At 42.8% G+C, this 21,518-nt stretch overlaps 1 protein-coding gene and 1 long non-coding RNA gene across 3 annotated transcripts in view; one reads left to right on the top strand and one right to left on the bottom strand.

The window, feature by feature from the left end:
* The window catches only part of LOC309348861, a 120,139-nt gene that overhangs the window by 85,205 nt on the left and 13,416 nt on the right, over positions 1–21,518 (bottom strand). The window lies entirely within an intron of this gene.
* LOC309339033 (basic helix-loop-helix transcription factor scleraxis-like) lies at positions 17,764–21,074 on the top strand. 2 transcript variants are annotated; one of them, XM_081856703.1, is made up of 3 exons: positions 17,764–18,377; positions 19,269–19,366; positions 20,435–21,074. In XM_081856703.1, exons 1-2 carry the CDS (start codon positions 17,895–17,897, stop codon positions 19,299–19,301), a joined length of 516 nt encoding a protein of 171 aa, XP_081712829.1. In that variant the 5' UTR covers positions 17,764–17,894; the 3' UTR covers positions 19,302–19,366; positions 20,435–21,074. The 2 variants fall into 2 exon arrangements, with proteins under 2 accessions (XP_081712829.1, XP_081712830.1); XM_081856704.1 differs by having other exon boundaries at positions 19,269–19,370.

The following is a 21,518-nucleotide window of genomic DNA, read 5'->3' as shown; positions in this document are numbered from 1 at the left end:
ACAATAGACCAAATGGAGCGCTTATGTTGGGGGGGGGATTATAAGTAAAGGACATCGGCAAAATTATATGTAAAGGAAGTTGGCAAAACGTGCCACACGATGGCAAGTTTTTTTATTGGGACACACATTCAATACAAGGATCTTCCACGTAAGATGATACAACATGAGAAGACATTGCCACATGACCTCCTGGTCATTTGATACAGCTGAGTCTCCTACAAATAATGGGACTAATAATTATCTACCTCACAGTGGGAAAACAATGGGTGATCTCCAAAGGAACGTGAAAAAGTGGACTTCCCTGTCCTGCTGCCTCACTGCAGCTTTCTGTACTGCCCAAAAGGTCCAGAATGATGCAAGATGAGCTACGCGGGGCTGCCACAAAAGGCAGAAAATCAGCAACCAGTTTCCTCCACCCACTGCAGCCTCACTACATCCCATTGGACAGCATTCTAGAGGGACTACTGACCCTCAAGAGGAGCTTTTGGGGGAATGCAATGAAGAGGAGGGAATGAGAAAGGTTCATTGCACCAACATCCTTATCTTGATACAATCAATAAAGCACATCCCAAAACTACTGTCACTGGGCCCCAAACATTGCACATACACAGTTTCATACCAAATCATTTGTATCATCTTAAAAGCTATCAACAGCTTATATTTAAAGCAGATGGCTTCCTCCAAAAAATCTTGGGAACTGTAGATTTCTAAAGGGTCTGGGAGTTGTAGCACTGTGGGAGGTGAACTACAGTTCCCAGTTTTCTTTGGGGGAAGTCATGTGCTTTAAATGTGCATTGGTTACTTGAATGTGACATATACTTCCTACCAATAGCAGTTTGCCTCCAACCCAGATACCTGGGCTTGCATCAGCAAGACTCTTGCTAGTCTACTCCTTTCTTCAGAGATCCCAATCACAACTGACACTTTGGGAAATCACAGGCATTGACTCTCTATAGGCCTCTTACATGGAAAATTGTTTGTCCTGCTGATGTCTTATTTCCTCATAGAGTGAAACCATTTTGGGAAACAGGAGGTGATATATCGAAAGAGTAAGCCAAGAGGACACCATTTATTTCCATTAGAGTTACATCTGATCAACAATACTTGGGCATTACTCTGTGCTGCAGCTGGTGGTTGTACATGCTTTCAGTTCTCCTGTGAGCTGTACTCTTTCTGTTAACCCTCAAAGTGAAGATATAAGAGTTAGACTCTTTTTAAAAAGGTATCTTCAAACAAATCAGCTTATCCTTTTGGAGTATGTTTCACTATGTATTTGTATTGCAACATGTGATCTCAAAAAGGACCAGATCCAAAACCTGGGCCCCAGGACAAGATTCCTACAGTTGATCTACACCAGTAAGGAGGCCTATATATGATGTAACATACTGCTCACTTTCCCCCAAAATCCTTAATCACTTCTCATCCAGATTTCCTGTGCATGACATAAATTAAGAATTGGGTTGGGCCAGCAGCTTGGCTTCGCGGACCACCTTAAAGCTAGACATGGTCCTGAACAGCCACTTCACCTTGACAGGTACTGCCACAATCCTACAGGAAGATGAAGGGAATGTTGCAGAATTGAGGAGACTCCCATTTTCTGGCTGAGCAGTACTGAATCGTTGGTATCTTCGTTGGTATCTGGAATTGCTGTTTACGAGCGAGACACCCCTACATGTGCGTTCCACTTGCGCTCCTTTGGTGACTTAACTTCTTCTAGATTGCAGTAGCAGAGATCATGGTGGGGTTCAACCACTCATTTGACCTCAATTCAGCTGACTTGCTGTAGAATACCAGGATGGAGAGAGGGGGGCAGGCATGCTCTCATCCCGCACTCCTGTGCTGCACAAGCTCATTCCTCTACCTCTCCGTCTTGGTATGCAGTGGCAACTAAATTAGGGAGAGCTCAGGTGAGCAGTGCAGCCCTACCACGCCATCCCCTACTTCTAAATTGTCCTTATTTGTAGACAAGTCATAGTACAGAAGAACCTCTTTAGAATAAGAATGAATTTGCTAATGAGCACCGCTTGTCATAGTCCTGTCAGTGGAGGGAGAAGCCAGCCAACCAGCCAAGTCTCAGGGTGGGTACTTGCCTAGCGGCAGAGTCGATATACAAGTTCCAGTCCAGTCCTAAGGTCAGGAGTATCTCAGTTCATGTAGTCAGACTATCCGGGGGTAAGAAAGCTGAGGGTCCAAGATCACAAAAAGGAAGAAGCAGCAAGATCTGGTCAGGAATGATGAATGTTGTTTCCAGGAACTGACTGAGGCTGGAAACCCTGCTTAAGAAAGCTGGAGCCAGCTGGTTCTCATCAAGAGCAAGAAGGCTGATCACTCCACCTTCTGCTCCTTCAGGCTGCTGCTCAGCAGGTGAAGCCAACTCCTGGCCCATGACACCATCTGATATTAGGATCAGTAACAGTTTGACATCAGAAATGGTCTTACCATGCCTGCTCTGCCCCACACAAAAAATGTGGTTCTTGATTATCTAGTTTCTTGTTTCTTCCCTAATCCCATCTCATCTTTCTCTAGAGGATAAGAAAACTCCAGTATCATTCATAATTTAGCAGTGTCTGCTCGATTTTCCCCACTAATAAATCTCAGACCTTTATTACACATCTCAGGCTTATGGCATTTATTTTGTGGAAAATAAAGTTGCAGTAGACCGCCCTTTATAAATATTTTAGGATTGTTTATGGATGATGCTTCTGAATATGCTTCTGGAATACACTGCATGCAGCATCTATTTTCCTTTACCTCAATTTTTAAAGCAATGCCAATTTACTGGCATCTATTTTTTAAATGCAAGTTTGACAGTGATGTTATCAATTTCAAGCTGTATAGTCACATGCTTGAGAGATGTGGTGCAACAAGTAGTTCTAAAATACTATGCTGCATTTTGTATGAAGGTTTTCTTCCTTGCTCTCTCTCATCACATAAATACACATTGGATGGAATTCAACGTGGTACTAAGTGAGGTGTGCATGCACGGAACAAGGGCCACTCACACAATGGAATTTCATCCCCTCCTGCTGCTGCGCACCCCCTAAGCCTGTATGGAGTTCTCCTAACCCTCTGGGGCAGGTTTATGGGATGCAGGGTGTGGGAGGAGAAGGGAATTCCCATTGTGCAAGTGGACCTCTTGCCATGCATGCAACAACTTAGTTAAACACTGTCAGGTGCCAGAATCCAAAGCATACTGAAGGTGGTTATGAGAGTCCTATACAGCTTACAGAGCAATAATAGCTATAGAAATCAGGCACAATTTATGCAGGCGTAACGTATGGTAGCTTAAAATACTCCTATTCCAAACGAATTTTACTTACACCACCCTTTTCGCTGGCTGAGCAGGTTGCCTCATCATATAACTGAGCATGATGGTGTTTGGAATAGATACAAGTCTCTTCTTGTCCTGTCACGCCCTTTTCACACCCCAGAACCCCCAGTTTTGGGGTCTTACAAATGTATAAGTTAGGCCACTTGAGTCCCTGCTAAGCCAGGGTGACATATGTCAATACAGCCCAAGAGGAATCGCCAAATCCAAACTCATCTTGGGATTTCATTGTGCTGTTTTCAGAGGAGGAGATCATCCTGGAAGTGGAGGTTGTTTCTGTCGCAATCTTTTTAACCATACAGGGAGGAGCACAGCTCTTTCCATTGCTCTGCCCACATTTGTCCTGGAAGGTTGCCCCCAAGGCTCTCAGACTAAATAAGATTCCCCACCCCTGTGTTAAAAATGAAGAAAGCGGAAAGAGCATCACCATGGTAAGTCCTTGTCTCCCACTTCAGAACCAGTCTGGATGTTGACTTATGGCCTCTGAAACTGGGCAGTGGCATGACATTGGACACCCCAAATTCATCCGTCATGGATGGGGTGACAAATTATAGGCAGGTGTTATGCCTCAGGTGTATCACTATAACTGATTACATGTCTCTCCTTGAGATTTCTCCTCAAGGCCAAAGCCTCTCTTTGCTTCTAGTATCGTTGGCGTGTGTTTTACTTAGATGGGGACATATTACTACCACTAATTAAAATGATGATGATGATGATACACTGTAAATACGCAGCGAAGGTGAAAGAGACTGAGCACAAGAAGAAGACGCAATATGAAAATACAATGATGGAAACTGCAACGCAGTTGCTACCTTTCAGAAAGATGATACATTTGAGCTGAATAATTGTTCAGAATTGCCTAGTAGGTACTTTGTCAGAGTACCCCCCAGGCAGGCAACAGTTCAATCTGCCAGTAACACAACTCCAAGCTGAGCAGGAAGATAACTAGACAGATGCCTTAGAGGCAGGTCATCAAACAAGGGGATGCGTTCCAGACCAGATACCTGTTCGAGTCTGCCCTGAAAGGAAGGTATAATCCTTTTGTATATCCCCTCTCAGACAGGCAGCTTATACAGCAGGTCAGCATGTAGATATGCCTGGCAGGCAAAGAATTATGCAAGGCAGCCTATCCCTTGCTCCAAAAAAGTTATCAAGACAAGTCGAGAACTTCATTTAAATGGCTTCTCAGGAAAGATATTTCCTGCACAAAATCATACGAGCTCCTTCAGTTTAGTTGCCGAATGTGTTAAAGGCACCTTTCCAGAATGAAACTACACATTTCCTTTGCCAAAAATAAAACTTTACTTTTATAAGATCCTTAGGGAGTTTTTGAAAATCAGAGGAGTAAAACAACTTTGTAAGAACTCTTGGCAGATTGTGGCAAATAATAAGAAATTGTCGGCCTTATCAGGATCATGACATGGTGCAAGCTCTTGGGGCTGGGCTATACCACTTATCCAATATCTGAATGCACTCCCATATATTAAAACAATTCCAACACCAGAAAAGTGTTCTGTTCCATCGTTCCCCCTTGGCATGCTAGTTTTCTATGTTCCAGGAAAGTTTATATAAAGGAGCACTGGCCACAGTTTGCTTTTCAGGTTTCCTAGATTAAAGGTCATTGGATATATATGCATTCAAAAATTAAGCAAGGGTAGAGAAAATAGGTTAAAATGCAGAACTGTAGCTATAAATAAGAATGCACAGATTTCCCCTATTGTGTTATAACTCTGTGGGTTCACAGTTTCAGGTTTCGCTCGGTTCACTTTTCAGATGGACTTGCAAAATTCAGAGGGTGAGATTTTATTAACCCTTATTAGCTATAACTAGATTTAGTGCCGAAGATTAATACTGTTGATTACGGAATAATGCTGAATATTGAATGTTGTTACGATTGTGAGTTGGGAAGGTTGAATTTTTTAAAAAATGAGGTCTTTACAACGCCTTTTTATGGAATAAGCTGTGTTGTAGGAACACGTCTATATATGGCACATTAATTCACCTATGGTTTATTTGTAGGTATGCACAGTAAAAGTAACCAGCATGTGCCAATAGGCCCCTGGGTCATTTCTTTTTATGAGTGAGCATGTCATTTTCACTCAGGCCACGCATTTCAAGTTTTCCTCATTGTTTTTTAACAACATATGAAAAGCCTCCCAAGATGCTCATTAATCAAATGTAATCAGATAGCTCCCAGCATACCAGCACATTGTCTTCCAATATTATGAAATGAACAGGGCATCTTACTTTGGTCATGTTCCATTTCAACACATGTCAGCCAACGTATTGAAGTGTATCTCTTTTTTAAAACAAAGACAGCTGGTGGGAAGCAGGAACGGGGAAATGTTTTCAATTGAGAGCTGCTTTCCTCCTGGGCAATCTTCCAGTGGTGGTTGAGAGTTGAAAGGTAAAGAGTGTGTGCAGCCAAAGGCAAAAGCAGTCAGAGCAGCAGATGTCACGTTTACATTTGTGTGGTCACTCTCACATCTACCCAGGCAAGTAGTTCAAGGACACATGCCAGCCAGGCAAAGTGCTCAAGGAGAGAGCAGAGCAGAGCTGGAGAGAGGTGCAGCCTGGGAAAGGGGGTGTGGCCTGGGAAAGGGGCAGGGCCTGGAAGACCCAACAGTTACCAGCTAAGTTACAGGGGTAGGTCATGGGAATCAGGCGCTGAGACCCTCCAAGTGCCCCTATTTTCTAGGAACAATCCCAGATTTACAGAAGCCGTCCTGCTTTCTGATTTGATCCTGGAATGCCCTGCTTTTCCTTAGGACATCCCTGTTTTCATTGGAGAAATGTTGGAAGGTATGGAGTTTTGAGACCCCTGAGCCAAGGAGATAAGTAGCTATGCAACCTTTAGAAGATATGTGATGGGATAGGGAAGCTTCTTAATCTTTAATGTTTTGTTATGTTTTTATATGTGTTAGAAGCCACCCAGAGTGGCTGGGATAACCCAGTCAGATGGGAGGGGTATAAATATTATTAGTAGTATGATGATGACGACGATGGAATAGGATGTCCCTATTTTCATCGGAGAAATGTTGGAGGATATGAGAGGCTTCATTGGAAAGGTATGATGGACTTCAAATGTTAAACCAGGCATGTCATTTCATTGGAAAGGTATGATGGACTTCAAATGTTAAACCAGGCACTCATCACATCATAGTTTCAATTTGCACATTTTATAATATTGCCTTACAACAACAGTGTGTTGTATTCTCACAGTTAAAAAAAGCAGGCTTCCTTTTTTATGTGTGCTGCATATGTAGCCACTTCAATGGGTTTAAGAGATAGCAAGAATGGCTGGCTGGAATAACTGCTTTCACAGTCTCCCTGTATCTGGTGTGAATAGGATAGCTACGTAGCGTAATGGAGTGATAAATGGTGAGCTCCTGACTTCGCTCTAATTACAGGGGTTGAAAATTCGGCATGTCTTTACAAGACTTCAAGGGAGTTCCTCCCTGGGCTGATTTCAATCCAGCGTAGCGAAGACCTAATTCGGTGAAAAGCTCAATTAGAACGAAGGCTCAGGGTCACAGTTCCAGTCATTTAGCTAGATTAAAAGCCTGTTTCAGTGTAAGGCAAAAGCAGAACAAGGTGGAATACCTAAAAGAGATCAGCCCTTTTGAGTACCTCTGCAGAGGCCTCTCAAGGAAGCAGTGGGGAGAGGGAGGGAGCAGTGCAGACTGCCCTGGGCACAAGCGTAAGAGAAGTATGCTCGTAATTATATACCGGATTACATTTCTTTCATGCTTTATTGGCTTTCTTTGCATTCACACAGTGTCGCTTCAAGTACATGAAAAGGAGCACTGAAAATGTGCATCCATAAAAGCTCTTGCTACACTGCAGTTTTCTGGAAGCGGGCAGTTTAATACATCAAAAGCATGAAGATCTTCCTTTTATAGTACCCGAAAACCAAGTGCAAAACTGGCAAGAGGAACCAATATTCTTAAGGTATTCACAACCACAGCCACCACTTCTGCTTGGCCTTTTGTAGTTTCTGAGTGTCCAGTAAATAACAGGCAGTAAAAATAAGTTGCCTCATTTCTAGAATTTATATACAGTGGTACCTCGGGTTAAGTACTTAAGTCGTTCTGGAGGTCCGTTCTTAACCTGAAACTGTTCTTAACCTGAAGCACCACTTTAGCTAATGGGGCCTCCTGCTGCCGCTGCACCACCGGAGCACAATTTCTGTTCTCATCCTGAAGCAAAGTTCTTAACCCGAGGTACTATTTCTGGGTTAGTGGAGTCTGTAACCTGAAGCGTATGTAACCTGAAGCATATGTAACCCGAGCTACTACTGTACAGTATTTCAAATTCTCCGTACAGTGTTTGAAGCAGTAACTAATCTATTAAAATTCAAAGGTCATTGCTAGAGCACAACCATTCATAAACTGTAAAAGTTACACATCAAATCATAGAATTGTAGAGTTGGAAGGGATCCCAAAGGCCATCCAGTCCAGCCCCCTGCAATTCAGGGATCTCAAATAAGCATCCCAGTCAGATGGCCATCCAACCTCTGCTTAAAACCTCTTAGGAAGGAGAATCTGCCACCTACCAAGGGAGTCTGTTCCACTGGTAAACAACTCTTGCCATCAGAAAATTCTTCCTAATGTTTAGTCCGAAACTCCTTTCTTGTAACTTGAATCACATGTAGATAAACCCGTGTGCCTGGGAAATTATCTGTGAGTAAGCACCAGGCATTTGAAGGCCATTTAAAGCACCCTCCCCACCCCACGAAATCCTAGGAACTGTTTCTCTGTGGACTTGGCTATACAGCTGCAAATAAAATGTTTTAAGTTGTAAAGTGCAATATATAAATGTGATGTGGTGATGGTGAGCTATGGCAAATTCAATATATATATATTTTTAAAAAATATTTATTATGGTTTTATGTAGTAAAACAAGTATTACAATCAAGAAAAAAACAACAAAAAAAGAAAAAAGTACAATAAAAAACAACAGCATAACAAACACAGTATATAACAGAAAAAATAAAAAAGAACAAAAGTTAAAGAAAAATTAGTTTTTTGATTCTTGTCTTTATAACTCTCTTTCCTGACTTCCTCACATCTCCCTTTCCTGCGTTCCCCTTTATTCAATCAAATTTAGCAGCTCCTTACCCTTTTTCAAATCTTAATCAATATTATACATTCCAACCTATTATGTCTTCTATTTCCCCTTTCTCTTTAATACAATCTTGCAAATTCTTTATAACTTAATCCCTTATTTCCTTTATTTAGTTTCGACATAATTTTACTCTGGTCTTACCCTTTTTTTTCCTTAAAACATTTTTACATATTTCTTTTTACTATGTCACTGATGCCATATTATCTTTATATCCAACATCATTTTAACATTCAAACATTTTGCGATGTTTTTGGAGATATTCTTTGAACTTCTTCCAGTCCTCTTCCACCGACTCTTCTCCCAGGTCTCGAATTCTGCCAGTCATTTCTGCCAACTCCATATAGTCTATCACTTGCATCTGCCATTCTTCCAGAGTGGGCAAATCTTGTGTCTTCCAATGCTTTGCGATGAGTATTCTTGCTGCAGTTGTTACATACATAAAAAGTGTTCTATCTTTCTTTGGCACCATTTGGCCGACAATGCCCAGAAGGAAGGCCTCTGGTTTCTTAGGAAAGGTATATTTAAATACTTTTTTTAGTTCATTATAAATCATTTCCCAGAAAGCCTTAACCTTTGGGCATGTCCACCAAAGGTGAAAGAATGTTCCTTCAGTTTCCTTACATTTCCAACACTTGTTGTCAGGCAGGTGATAAATTTTTGCAAGCTTGACTGGGGTCATGTACCACCTATAGATCATTTTCATAATATTTTCTCTTAAGGCATTACATGCCGTAAACTTCATGTCGGTGGTCCACAACTTTTCCCAGTCTGCAAACATAATATTATGACCAATGTCCTGTGCCCATTTAATCATAGCTGATTTAACTGTTTCATCCTGAGTATTCCATTTCAACAGCAAATTGTACATTCTCGAAAGTATCTTAGTTTTAGGTTCTAACAATTCTGTTTCTAATTTCGATTTTTCCACCTGGAAGCCTATTTTTTTGTCCACGTTAAAGGCCTCCCTAATTTGATAATAGTGTAACCAGTCTCGCACTTTATCTTTTAGTTTCTCAAAACTCTGCAATTTCAATGTGTCTCGGTCTTGTTCTAGTATCTCCCAATATTTCGGCCATTTGGCCTCCATATTGAGTTTTTTCAAAGCCTTAGCCTCCATAGGTGATAACCACCTTGGGGTCTTGTTTTCCAGTAAGTCTTTATATCTTATCCAGACATTAAACACAGCTTTCCTGACAATATGGTTTTTGAATGCTCGATTAGCTTTTACCTTGTCGTACCACAAATATGCATGCCACCCAAAAGCATTATTGAACCCTTCCAAATCCAAGATATCAGTGTTCTCAAGAAGTAGCCAGTCTTTCAACCAGCAGAATGCTGCTGATTCATAGTACAACTTCATGTCTGGCAGGGCAAACCCCCCTCTTTCTTTAGCATCAGTCAATATTTTGAATTTTATTCTGGGCTTTTTGCCCTGCCAGACAAATTTAGAAATATCTCTTTGCCACCTCTTGAAACAATCCATCTTGTCCACAATCTGTAAAGTTTGAAACAAAAACAACATTTTTGGCAGTACATTCATCTTTATAGCAGCGATCCGGCCTAATAAGGAAAGCTTCAATTTTGACCAAATTTCTAGATCTTTCTTAACTTCTATCCAACATTTCTCATAGTTATCTTTAAACAAATTCAAATTTTTAGCCGTCATGTTAATCCCTAGGTATTTCACTTTCTTAACCACAGTTAAATCTGTCTCCTTCTGAAACCTTTCTTTTTCCATTGTTGTCAAATTTTTCTCTAAAACCTTAGTTTTTTGTTTGTTCAGTTTAAAACCTGCCACATGACCAAATTCTTGAAACAGTTCTAACATCCTTTTCGTACTAGATTCTGGCTCCTGTAATGTCAACACCAAGTCATCTGCAAATGCCTTAAGTTTATATTGTTTGGCTCCGACCTTAATTTCTTGGATCATCTGGTCCCCAAATTCAATATATTTTTCAAAACTTTTTTTTAAAAAAGCATTTTCACAGCATTTTTTTATATGTGTGTAGATTCCATCTGTGAGTGGTAAACTACAGCTCCTGCAGTTCTTGAGGAGACAGAGTGAAATGTTGTAAATGTGCTTTTAGTGTATGCAGCCTTAGATGATCCCAAAGTGTTGGTGTTGTGAAAGAAATTTATAAAGTGCAGGCTCCAATTTCAGCATTCAGGTGCAGTTGAATGAAGGCATAAAGTGAAATTATTAGTTTTACATGTTATTTCTTTTGTTCCAGGCATTAACTCTGTGTGGTTCACAAACTGTGGCTTGAGGAAGCTTCCTTTGAAATCTTAGGGTTTTCTGGGTCCATAGTATACGTCAGAACTGGGGAATCCATCACTTGCTTTCTGTTGCTGGATGCTAACTTCCATCAATATGGTCAGGAATGAAAGCAGCTGTAGCAGGCATAGGCAGACTCAGCCCTCCGGATATTTTGGGACTACAACTCCCACCATCCCTAGCTAACAGGACCAGTGGTCAGGGATGATGGGAGTTGTAGTCCCAAAACATCTGGAGGGCCGAGTTTGCCTATGCCTGAGCTATAGCCTCACAACATCACAAGGGCCACAGGATTATCATCCTTGGTATAAGGAATCCCAAGCCATTTCCCCCTTTTAACACAGCTCTTCAAACCCCTTCTATCTGTTTAAGGAGCATAGTGATCTGCAGGGGCCATTTTGTGTTGATTAGTGAATGGATGTTCTTGCCTTTCAACACTGGCTCTGGCCTGGTGGAACGCTCTGCCTCATGAGACCAGGGCCCTGCAGGATCTGATTTCTTTCCGCACGGCCTGTAAAACAGAGTTGTTCCGCCTGGCCTTTGGCTTGGAATCAATTTGATTTCCTCCCTCTCTTTCTTTTCTCCTTTCTCCTCCTATGATGAGGCTGCATTTTAATGTTTTAATGTTGTATTTTAATCTTGTTTTTTAAGTTGTATTTCAATCAGCTTGTTTTATTATTGGTTGTTAGCCGCCCTGAGCCTGGTCTTGGCTGAGGAGGGCGGGGTATAAATTAAATTTATTATTATTATTAACCTCCAGACTGTCGTTATATTGCAGGAAGGATTCAGACTTTAGGTTTATGAAATTAAAGTAGAGTAATGTGCTTTGTCATCGTAGCACGACAAATCCACTCTAAAAGACCCAGACTTTTGTGGTTAGGAAAGTGATGGTGAAATACACCAAAATGACAGGTAAATACCCAGCAAGCAAATCAGAATGAGTGCAGGGTAAATGCTTGTTGTTGTACAAGCAGCCCATAAACCAATGAGAACCAATGCTCAATAAAGACCTCACAGAGTCGTGCAAGCTTTGTGCAAGTGAATCAGAATGAAAACTGAATAAACAAGTTTTATTATGGAGGAGCCCTTACGACATGGAGTCGGATTAAATTTTGGGCTCTTTCTATTAATTCCATGACTGTACTTTGTCAGTTGGGTATTAAAATGTTGCCTGTAAAATGATGAGAGATTTGCACAGACTTAGTCTTGCCTATGTTATTAGTTGCAAGCAACAATGCCAGCTCTGAGCTATTACACCTTCCTTAAGGCGATTCATTCCCCACAGCGCTTTCCTAAATGTTATCTCAATCAATAATGAAGCAATTAAAGCCACCAACGTTTTTGATGTTTTACAAGCCTCTCTGAGTTCTCTAGTGAACTTTCAAGCAGTCTTGGGGTTAAAAACAAGGATCATTAAGTCTCTTTTCTTGTCCTTAATCACTGGATTAGCTCTTTGTTGTATCAGCTGCAAAGCTTCACTCCTTTCAAGTCCTTCTGCAAGTTTCCCTTCCGTAATTCAGAAAAAAAGAAGTAAAGAGGTTCAGGAAGGGTGTGTGGAAAGTTATGCAGGTTGGTCAGAAAACACATGAGCGCAGTGAGGATGAACATGCAAGCTCTGACCCCTCTCTGTCATTGTACCCATTACCCTTAACTTGGAAGTGGGGAGCTGACTGCAGGGGGCAGCCTCCAGTATCTGTGGAGGTTCCCTATGCTTTTGAGAACCATGGAAAATCAGAGTTCTAAAATCTGCAGGGACCTTCCACAGTCACCCTCCGCAAGTTGAGGATAATAGGAATTATGGGGGGTGGAGGGGGAGCAGAGATAGCACATTGCCTCCACCTGGTTTCCCATTCCCCTTCTGAACACTGCATAGGGCTTAGATGGCACTGGAATTTGCTGTATTGGTGGAATCAGGGGTTCCTGTAGCTGTTCTGTTCTTCCTGTTTAAAAGAGACAATGAAATTTCTGTCCAACTTCCTGGCTGGTGTGGTCTCCAAGCTTTCTATGATAAATAGGTCCTAAAATGCCATACTCTCCAAGTGTCCCAATTTCCCAGGGACAGCCCTGGTACTATGAAAACCATCCCGGCTTCTAATTTGATCCCACAAAGTCCCTATTTCCTCTTCCAGAGCCACCTGCTAAGCTCAGAGAGGAGTGTGAGCCAGTGCTTGTCCTGAGAGCTGCTGGTGGTGGCAGCTGTGGCTGTGAGGGAGCCTCTCCATGGCCGGTGATGTGGGCCTCCTCCCTTGGGCAGCTTGTAGTGGCTGCTGGAGAGTGGGCAAGGAGTAAGGAAGGCTGCAGCTGCCGAGGCCCTGTGGATGCACTGATTCTGAGGGGCAGGTAGAGGACAGGGCTGCCCTGGACGAGAAGCAAGATGGAGCAGAGCAGAGTGCAAGGAGTCTTGGAGTTGCTTGCTTGCTTGCTTGCTTTAAAATGCTTTGTGCATCCATGTCTAACTATGCCTGTTTGGTGTGTGTTTTTCTTTTTGTCAGAAAAGAATAAAAAATAAAATTGGGATTAAGGGACGGTGGAGGGTGTGTGTGGTGTGTCCCATTGCTGTAGTGGTGGTGGCACTCAACCTTCTTCTGATAAGAAATGCTGGGGGGGGCAACAAAAATGGGGGGGTCAGTTGTGCGGGAAGGGGAGTGAGAAATGTCCCTACTTTCATCTGAGGAATGTTGGAGGGTATGAAATACTAGAATAAAATTTGACACCTTGCCATTTTGGCTTGTGCTTATTAAATTTCCCTATCACAAAACCAACCCCTGAAACCTATGTGTGTTGATGTTGGGCTGGTTTTGTTATGAGAGAGGGAAATATTCAGTTATACCCATTTTCCTGGATTCAGATGTCAAACAGCAAAGGGCAGTCCTATAAAAATACAAGGACTGGTATGATATGACCATGATGCTGCAAGTATACATAAGGAACTACAGAAATTGCTTGGAATCTGGCAAGAAATGTGGACTGTTCTTCGATTTATTCTTCTGTATGTGTCTGAATATTGCTGGATGGATTTCCAGGAGACTCTCCGCTATGGCTGGCACAGGGCAGTTTAAACTAAAAAGTGACTCCCAGGGAGCAATATGGTCATGTACATGGTACTTTAAGAGTGCATGCACCAACATTCCAAACCTGGAGAAAATATACTGGCTTATAATCTTCTAGTATATTTCTCCCATATTCCCTCTTGGGGTCCTATACAGCTGCACACTGTTGGAAAAGAACGAAAGCCTCATTAAAAGCTTCTCAGTACCAGTTGGTTCCAAATTAAGCAAAGGAGATTTTGCCCATCAATAGGCAAAAAGTACAAGGTGGCCAATGTTGCATTGGGTAGTACTGTTCAAGAAACACAAACTAAAACCCTCCTTGCTCTCCTGGAATTAGCCACATGAAGCCTAACTAAAATCAATTATCAATATGTCATTTCAATGATTATATTAGTGAATAATGAATGCATTGCACAAGAAGCACAATTTGTGGAGTGTGTTTTTCTGGCTATGTTCAATTCTGTGGATTTCTCTGCTTAAACCATGAAACATCAATGCTGAGCCTGAAGGACTGCATCACACAGCAATAGTGAGACTATTGTGTGGCAGTCACGAAACCACAAATAGGCATTAGCAATGTTTGCAAGATGGCATGATGACACACTAGGCCAAGAATGTCAAAGCAGCTGGCCATTTTGGAGTATTTGCATTTGTGATAAGAAGGAGGCATCTCTGGTAACTCAACACTAGAGTGGAAAAGCTGATCAATATTTAGACAAACAATGACAATAATCTTCTGAAGGGGGGTCACGTAAAAATGGTTATTTAGTTCTGGCAATTAGTTTGAGTGCCAGTCAGATGATTCAGCTGGGAAAACCTGGACTGTGACCTTTCTGGGGCTTTAAAGTGTGATGGCGCTGTCATTTTTTATGGAAAAGCCATGCATAATGAATGAGTGCAAATGCTAACCTTTTAATAAGTAAATGGTTGAGGAAGGCATGTTTTGAAAATGGCCAAAAATGGTCCATATTAAGTATGCATGACTGGTGCTTGGAAGAAAAAGTGATAGAAGTTCCTCCAGCCATCATCTGTCCAGTTCAAAATGATAAGAGGTCTATGTACATGCAGGAAAGGCATTTATATTGGCATGTTGGTCAGTGTTTATATAAAAGTTCATTGCAGTGCTTATCCAGACACCCTTGACCTGGCTGCATGCACTATATGATGCACATGAAGACACACCTTCCCATCTTGGGGACCAGTTGTTTGAGACTGGAGGCAAACAGTTCATGGTATGACATTGCAGATTTTCGGAAGGAGGGTGATTCAGAAATGACCCCCCACAGCTTGGAAATTAAGGGCATGAACCCAAATCATTCTGAATTGCAGTTCAGCTCATGAATAATTTTGGCGTGTTCTGAGCTGTCCTCACCAAGGCCCTTTCCCCCTCTCATGGGTTGAGCTTTTTGCGATCAAAGCAGCAGCAACAAAGGGCTGCATAGGAGAAGGTTGCTTAAATCTGAAAGCCTTATACAGTGGTACCTTGGGTTACATATGCTTCAGGTTACAGACTCTGCTAACCCAGAAATAGTACCTCGGGTTAAGAACTTTGCTTCAGGATGAGAACAGAAATCGTGCGGCAGTGGTGCGGCAGCAGCAGGAGGCCCCATTAGCTAAAGTGGTGCTTCAGGTTAAGAAAAGTTTCAGGTTAAGAACAGACCTCTGGAACAAATTAAGTTCTTAACCAGAGGTACCACTGTAGTTCAGTTAGTGGCTCAAACATAATAGGAAATGTAAGATGCCAGGACTACTAGGACCTTGAACATGGAGACCTCGATAAACTACCATTCCCAGGAGTCTTCAAGTTGAACATCTCTTGTTTGAGGCCCAAGGAGTAGTCATCTCTTTCACACAGGTCTCGCCTGTCTATGAGGTAGACTGAAGCAGTCACCTCAGGCAGAGGAATCCCATGGGGCATCACCAAGGTTATGCAGCAGCAGCAGCTTCGAGAAAGATCTTGCAAAGCTCTAAAGAGTGTCATGTGACCACTTGAGATCTCACCAGAAGACGATAATGATGTAAGACCCCAGTAAGCAAGGTTTCGGCAGCAGTGGTGGGAAAGCAGAACTTTCCCATTTCACCTCAGGTAGTGAAATGGGATTGGCCAACCCTGCTTTCACACCCTTAGCACATCTGCCAGAAAGGTACCTTTGGTAAACAGGAAGGTGACAGAATGACTGTGACAGGGGGACTGGCTATAGGGAAAGTTGGGGGCAGTAGGGGCTGACAGGGCCTAAAATTGCCTGATGAAGTTTGGAAAGAATGAAAACACAGTCCAAATCAAGAAGCGGTGAAGGGCTGTAATTCAAGGACCTTGGTGGTAAACGTATTACCCCAAATAATTAAGGCATATGCTTAATGCTCTGTTGACTGACTTGTATAAGATCTGGAACAAAGCACCACCTTTCGGAAATTCTCTCCAGATGTCAATTCCGCCTTTGAATGTCCGGGAAATTCTGGACATATGGCAGTTAATTACATTAAAACTATTCATCAAAAATTCTCTCCATTCCATTTAACTTTATATATTTTTCTTGTGAGATGATAGATGATAGATAGATGATAGATAGATGATAAATAGATAGACAGATAGACGATAGATAGATAGATAGATAGATAGATAGATAGATAGATAGATAGATAGATATAGATATAGATAGATAGATAGATAGATAGATAGCAATGATATGATATGTTAAAACCTCAGTCATGCAAACTGTATGACTGAGGTAAGATGCCCATCAGCTTAAGTCAAGATAATAGTAGTACTATGAGTGCTTTGCAAAGTATTACAAAAAGGCTAATCTGTGAATTATTATATTAAAGCTATTCCTTCAAAAGCCTGTTGAAAAGAAGGTGGATACACAGAGTATTTGTGTGTGGAAATGGATGGAAGCAGGTATATGAATTTTGGGGAGGCATGAATGTACCTGGATGTGACAGTAACACCTACACTTTTAAAAATGTGTCCCAGAAATGCATGTCTTTCCTAACAGTAGAAACCAGGGAAGAACTGTAGCTTAGTGGTAGAGCATCTGCTTCCCATGCAAAAAGTCCCAGGTTCAATTCCTGGTGTCCTCAGAGCAGTGGCGTAGCATGGGGGGTGCAGGGGGTGCCGGCTGCACCGGGCGCAACATCTGGGGGTTAGGGTTAGGGATAGGGTTAGGGGGCGCAAATCCAGGGTTAGGGGGCGCAAATTACCTGCCTTGCCCCGGGTGCTGACAACCCATGCTACGCCACTGCCTCAGAGTACAGCTGGGAATAATTCCTTCTTGAAACCCTGGAGAAAGGCCCTGTCAGCCACTATAGGTAATACAGTGGTACCTCTGGTTACGAACTTAATTCATTCCAGAGGTCCGTTCTTAACCTGAAACCATTCTTAACCTGAGGTACCGCTTTAGCTAATGGGGCCTCCTGCTGCAGCCGCGCGATTTCTGTTCTCATCCTGAGGTAAAGTTCTTAACCCGAGGTACTGCTTCCGGGTTAGCGGAGTCTGTAACCCAAAGTGTTTGTAACCCGAAGTACCACTGTACCAAGCTATATGGACTCAGTATAGTCTGATTCAGTATAATGCAGCTTCCTATGTACAGTATTTCAACATTTTAAATATGTAGTCACTGTGAATTGTAAAAATGGTGTCTGAAAGGAAAACCTTGATTCTCCATGTCTAGCAAGTGGCTATTCTCTTAATACTGGGAAGCAAGATACTGGAGCAGCTTCTGGGAGGCAAGGGGGGCTCTTTCTATCCTGCTCAAGCACCTGAAGGGAGGATAAAGCACTTGCTGAAATTGAGGGCAAAGGTTGGGGAAAGGGCTTCCATTTCCCCACTGCACATGCTCACTGCAGCTTCCCGGAGAGCTTGCACATTTTTACATGACAAGGGGGAAACAGGTGCACAGCTCCGGCGTAGCTGTGCAGCTACATTGAGGTGGCAGCTCCACCTCCTTCGCCTTATTTACAGAGCAACCATATGCTAGATCTAAAAGGAGCAACCATTCAAAAAATGACCCTGCTGCTGGAGGGGAGTTGGGAGAGCAGCGGCTGATGCTAACAGGAGCAATGTGGCAGCTGCTGTGCATAAAAGTGATGGGGCAGAGGGGCTGCTGGGCTCACCATGAAGTCGAGCGGGGGTGCTGCATCCGACCTGGAGGAACTGGAGAGCGGCAGCAGCGAGAGCAGCTCCGGAAAATCCTTGACTTCCACCGGAGCCCAAGGGAAACGCAAGCGGAAGAGCCCTCGGCTGAGCGGGCTGAGCAAGCAGAGGCAAGCTGCCAATGCCCGGGAGAGGGACCGAACCCACAGCGTGAACACAGCCTTCAGCACCCTCCGCACCCTCATCCCGACCGAGCCCGCAGACCGCAAGCTGTCCAAGATAGAGACCTTGCGCCTGGCCTCCAGCTACATCTCCCACCTGGCTAACATGCTGCTCCTACAGCAGCAGCAGCAGCAGCCATCGCAACAGAGCGAGAGCTTGGGGGAGGAACAGCTGCCTTCGAGGCAGCCCTGCTTGCAATACCAGCCTCTCCTGCAGGGCGGTGGCACAGCAACGGCACCAAGACCAATCTGTACCTTCTGCCTGAGCAACCAGAGGAAGCTGGTAAGGCTGGCATCTAGCACTCAGTAACACCCCACCCTACACACGTATACACCGCAAGCTGTGGCCTGCACGGATTGGGGTTGTTTTCAGCAGAGGTGTAGCAAGGGAGAATTTTGCAGGAAGGTGAGCCTCTGCTCTGGTCATTGGCTTTAAAGCCTGCGCCTGAACTGGCATCAAATTGAGGAACGTATCAGAAAGGTGAACTAGAGCTTTCGTTTCCTCAGTGCGTCCAGTTGGGGAACCAAAATATGTAAAGAACAGACAATCCTTGTCTGAAACTGTTAGGGCACCATGTGTGTGTGCGCGCGCACTCCTTTTTAAAGCATGTTCCTTACCAAAACTCACTCCCTTCATGTGAGCATTGCTTGAATAAATGTGCAAAAGCTGCAGTTTGCTTTGTGTTGTAGCTGGGAAAAATAATTTGCATTTCCCTCTTATTTTGGGGATTTGCATCATCACCTGCCAAGTGTAACATCCTGTTTACATTTGGGGCCTTTGTGTGTTTTCCTTTTATTTTGTTCCATACTGTATGAAGATTTTTCTCTTTCTCTTCCTCAATAGAATATTTTTTTTAAAAAGAATATGTTTCCCCTTTCTTTTAGCTTCATTGTGCCTGGTCTATTTTATAGCTTGCACTGAAAAGAATTTATATACATAAATTTCATATTTCAAAACTGAGACTGTCTGTGTTTGAAATGTTCAGGCGTTTAAACCCCAACCAACTGTGAAGTGCACAGGTGAAGCTTATCTCTGCTTTGGTGGCTAGGACCTTTTATATTAACAGGTAAAATTTGGGTGAGATGGCCACTGACAACTGAACTGAAATAAAACTTTAATGTATGGTTTATGTGCACTGCCTCGTTATAATGGATGCCTTTATTCTATTTGCAGCACAGAGAAAGGGAGAAACACTTGTCTCTTTAAAAGCATTGTGGACATTGATTCAGAAGAGAAGCTTGCACAAATACCGGACTGGTTATAGAACAGTTGTAGGTAACCTCTCTCTCTCTCTCTCTCTCTCTCTCTCTCTCTCTCTCTCTCTCTCCCACTTATATCATAATGTTTACATTGAAATCATGCAATTACATAAAAAAGGGAAAGGGGGGGGAGGACTAACCCTGATCTGCACTTTGTTTTCCATTGCCAGAGGCTTATTCAAAGGGGATTTTTGCAGTTGAAACTGAACACGGTGGGGAAAGTTGCACCTGGCGTGGCAGCTATTTTCGTGCAAGAAATGCTAAACCTAAGCAGCCAAGCCCTGATACTGATGCCTCCTAGACCTATGTCACATGATGGAACTTGAGCTGTCAAACACCCGGCGTCTCCTCTTAATGGGAGACTCTCATAATGCACCAGGCTCATAGTCTCTAGCTACCATTGGACAGCTAAGCCATGTCACACCGCCCTCTCTCTTTTTCAGTCAAAACCTCATTGGCCTCTGCTAGCAGATTCAAGGATTTCCACTAAAATTGCACATTAAAGGATTGTACGCAAATTACAGGAGAAGCACATACCCAAAGGCTTGAGCGGTTGTACCAATTTTGTTTCTTGATCAACACAGTGTGGTTCCTCTTGTCAGTCCGTGGGCCAGACAAGAAGAAATTAATTGCATTTAGCATACTATGTTTTTATTCTTAAAAAAAATAGTAACTGTGAGGAAGATCAGGAGAGAACTGATATTTCCTCCCTCTGCTCTACCATCCTGGTGAAAATACACCACCATAATCACCCACTGCTCTTATTTTCAAAGTAAAACAAAACCCATTGAATGCTTATGTCCATTTAATGTACCATTTAGTTTTTCCCCACCCCAGACTGTCACAGTGGGAAAGGGCAGGAATTTCCTTTGTCCAGTCAAGATTTTCTCAAAATGAATCAAAATAGCGTCCATCCTGTGTCCCTCAATCATAGTCAGCCCAGGGCCAAATTGCTTTTTGCTGTGTGTGAGAGACAATGTAGTGTAGTGACAAGTAAAAACCTGTTGTGCTACAACCGCTTGCTTCTCCTCCCTCACAAGGTAGCTTAAGCGTGTCTATTTTATCGTCTCTCTACTGCAGATGCTGAGGGAAGCCGTCATGTAACTTTGTACCCATGGTACTGAAATGAGCAAAGCACCCCGATGTCAGCTTCAGAACAAACCCATCTTTGGCCATGTGAACGTAGCCACAGACTTGCACCACAGCTCTGCTGTCAAATCAGCTTAGCCAAATGGCTCTGGAGGGAGATGCAGCCAAACTGAGAGGAGGTTCTCCACTTAGGCCTGAAACTTGAGAAGGGCTGTCGAGTGACTCAGGCCAATTCTTGAAACGGTGTGGGATCTTTCTAAATTTGTTCATCATTGAAGTGTGGAGCAGGGAAAGTTCCCAAGGGCCCTCTAAATTTATCTGCTCTCCTTGGTTACTCGCAAGTTGTGCCTTTACATTATCACTGGTGCTACAGTATCTGACTGCTGGTCGTCATGTAAGCCTGCAATCTTTATTTTGAATTAAGCTGAGCAAGTTTTGGGAGGGTTTTTTAAGCCACTTTTCCAAACACGGGCAGAATAATAAAGCAAAACAACATTAGTACACAGTAGAGGGGTTTCTAAAATGGTCAGACAAAGCTTTCGTTAAGTAGACATATACATTGTTTAGAGTGGGAATAAGAGGTGTGTGCTTGCGCGTGTGTGGGAACATTTTTGCACTGTGGTATGTCACCATAACTCAGTGTTTCCCAACCTTGGGCCTCCAGCTGTTTTTGAACTACAATTCCCATCATCCCTGACCACTGGTCTTGCTAGCTAGGGATGATGGGAGTTGTAGGCCAAAAACATCTGGAGGCCCAAGGTTGGGAAACACTGCCATAACTTATGGCCTCATCTTTCATATCTAAAAGTAATTAATCCTAAGCTGGGCCGCTTGCTAGGTGACCTTGGGCCAGTCACTATTTCTCAGTTTAACCTACCTCACAGGGTTGTTGTGAGAATAAACTGGGGATTGGAGGAGAACCCTGTAGGTCACCCTGAGCATCTTGGAGGAAAGCTGGGTTATAAATGTAATAAATAAATAAACAAACAAACAAACAAATAAATACAAAAATCAGGAAAAAGAAATAAATTGGGAAAATCAGTTGAGATTAACGATGCTCCAATAATGATTCCTC

Source organism: Podarcis erhardii (assembly GCF_964252035.2).
Source record: "Podarcis erhardii genome assembly, chromosome: 1".
Taxonomy (NCBI): domain Eukaryota; kingdom Metazoa; phylum Chordata; class Lepidosauria; order Squamata; family Lacertidae; genus Podarcis; species Podarcis erhardii.
This window is presented reverse-complemented; position numbering and strand designations above follow the sequence as displayed.

Excerpts from the sequence above, each read along its gene's own strand:
- LOC309339033 (XM_081856703.1), top strand. The coding sequence starts at position 17,895 with ATGAAGTCGAGCGGGGGTGCTGCATCCGACCTGGAGGAACTGGAGAGC. Across the intron at positions 18,378-19,268 it reads TGAGCAACCAGAGGAAGCTG|CACAGAGAAAGGGAGAAACA; the intron begins GTAAGGCTGGCA and ends TTCTATTTGCAG.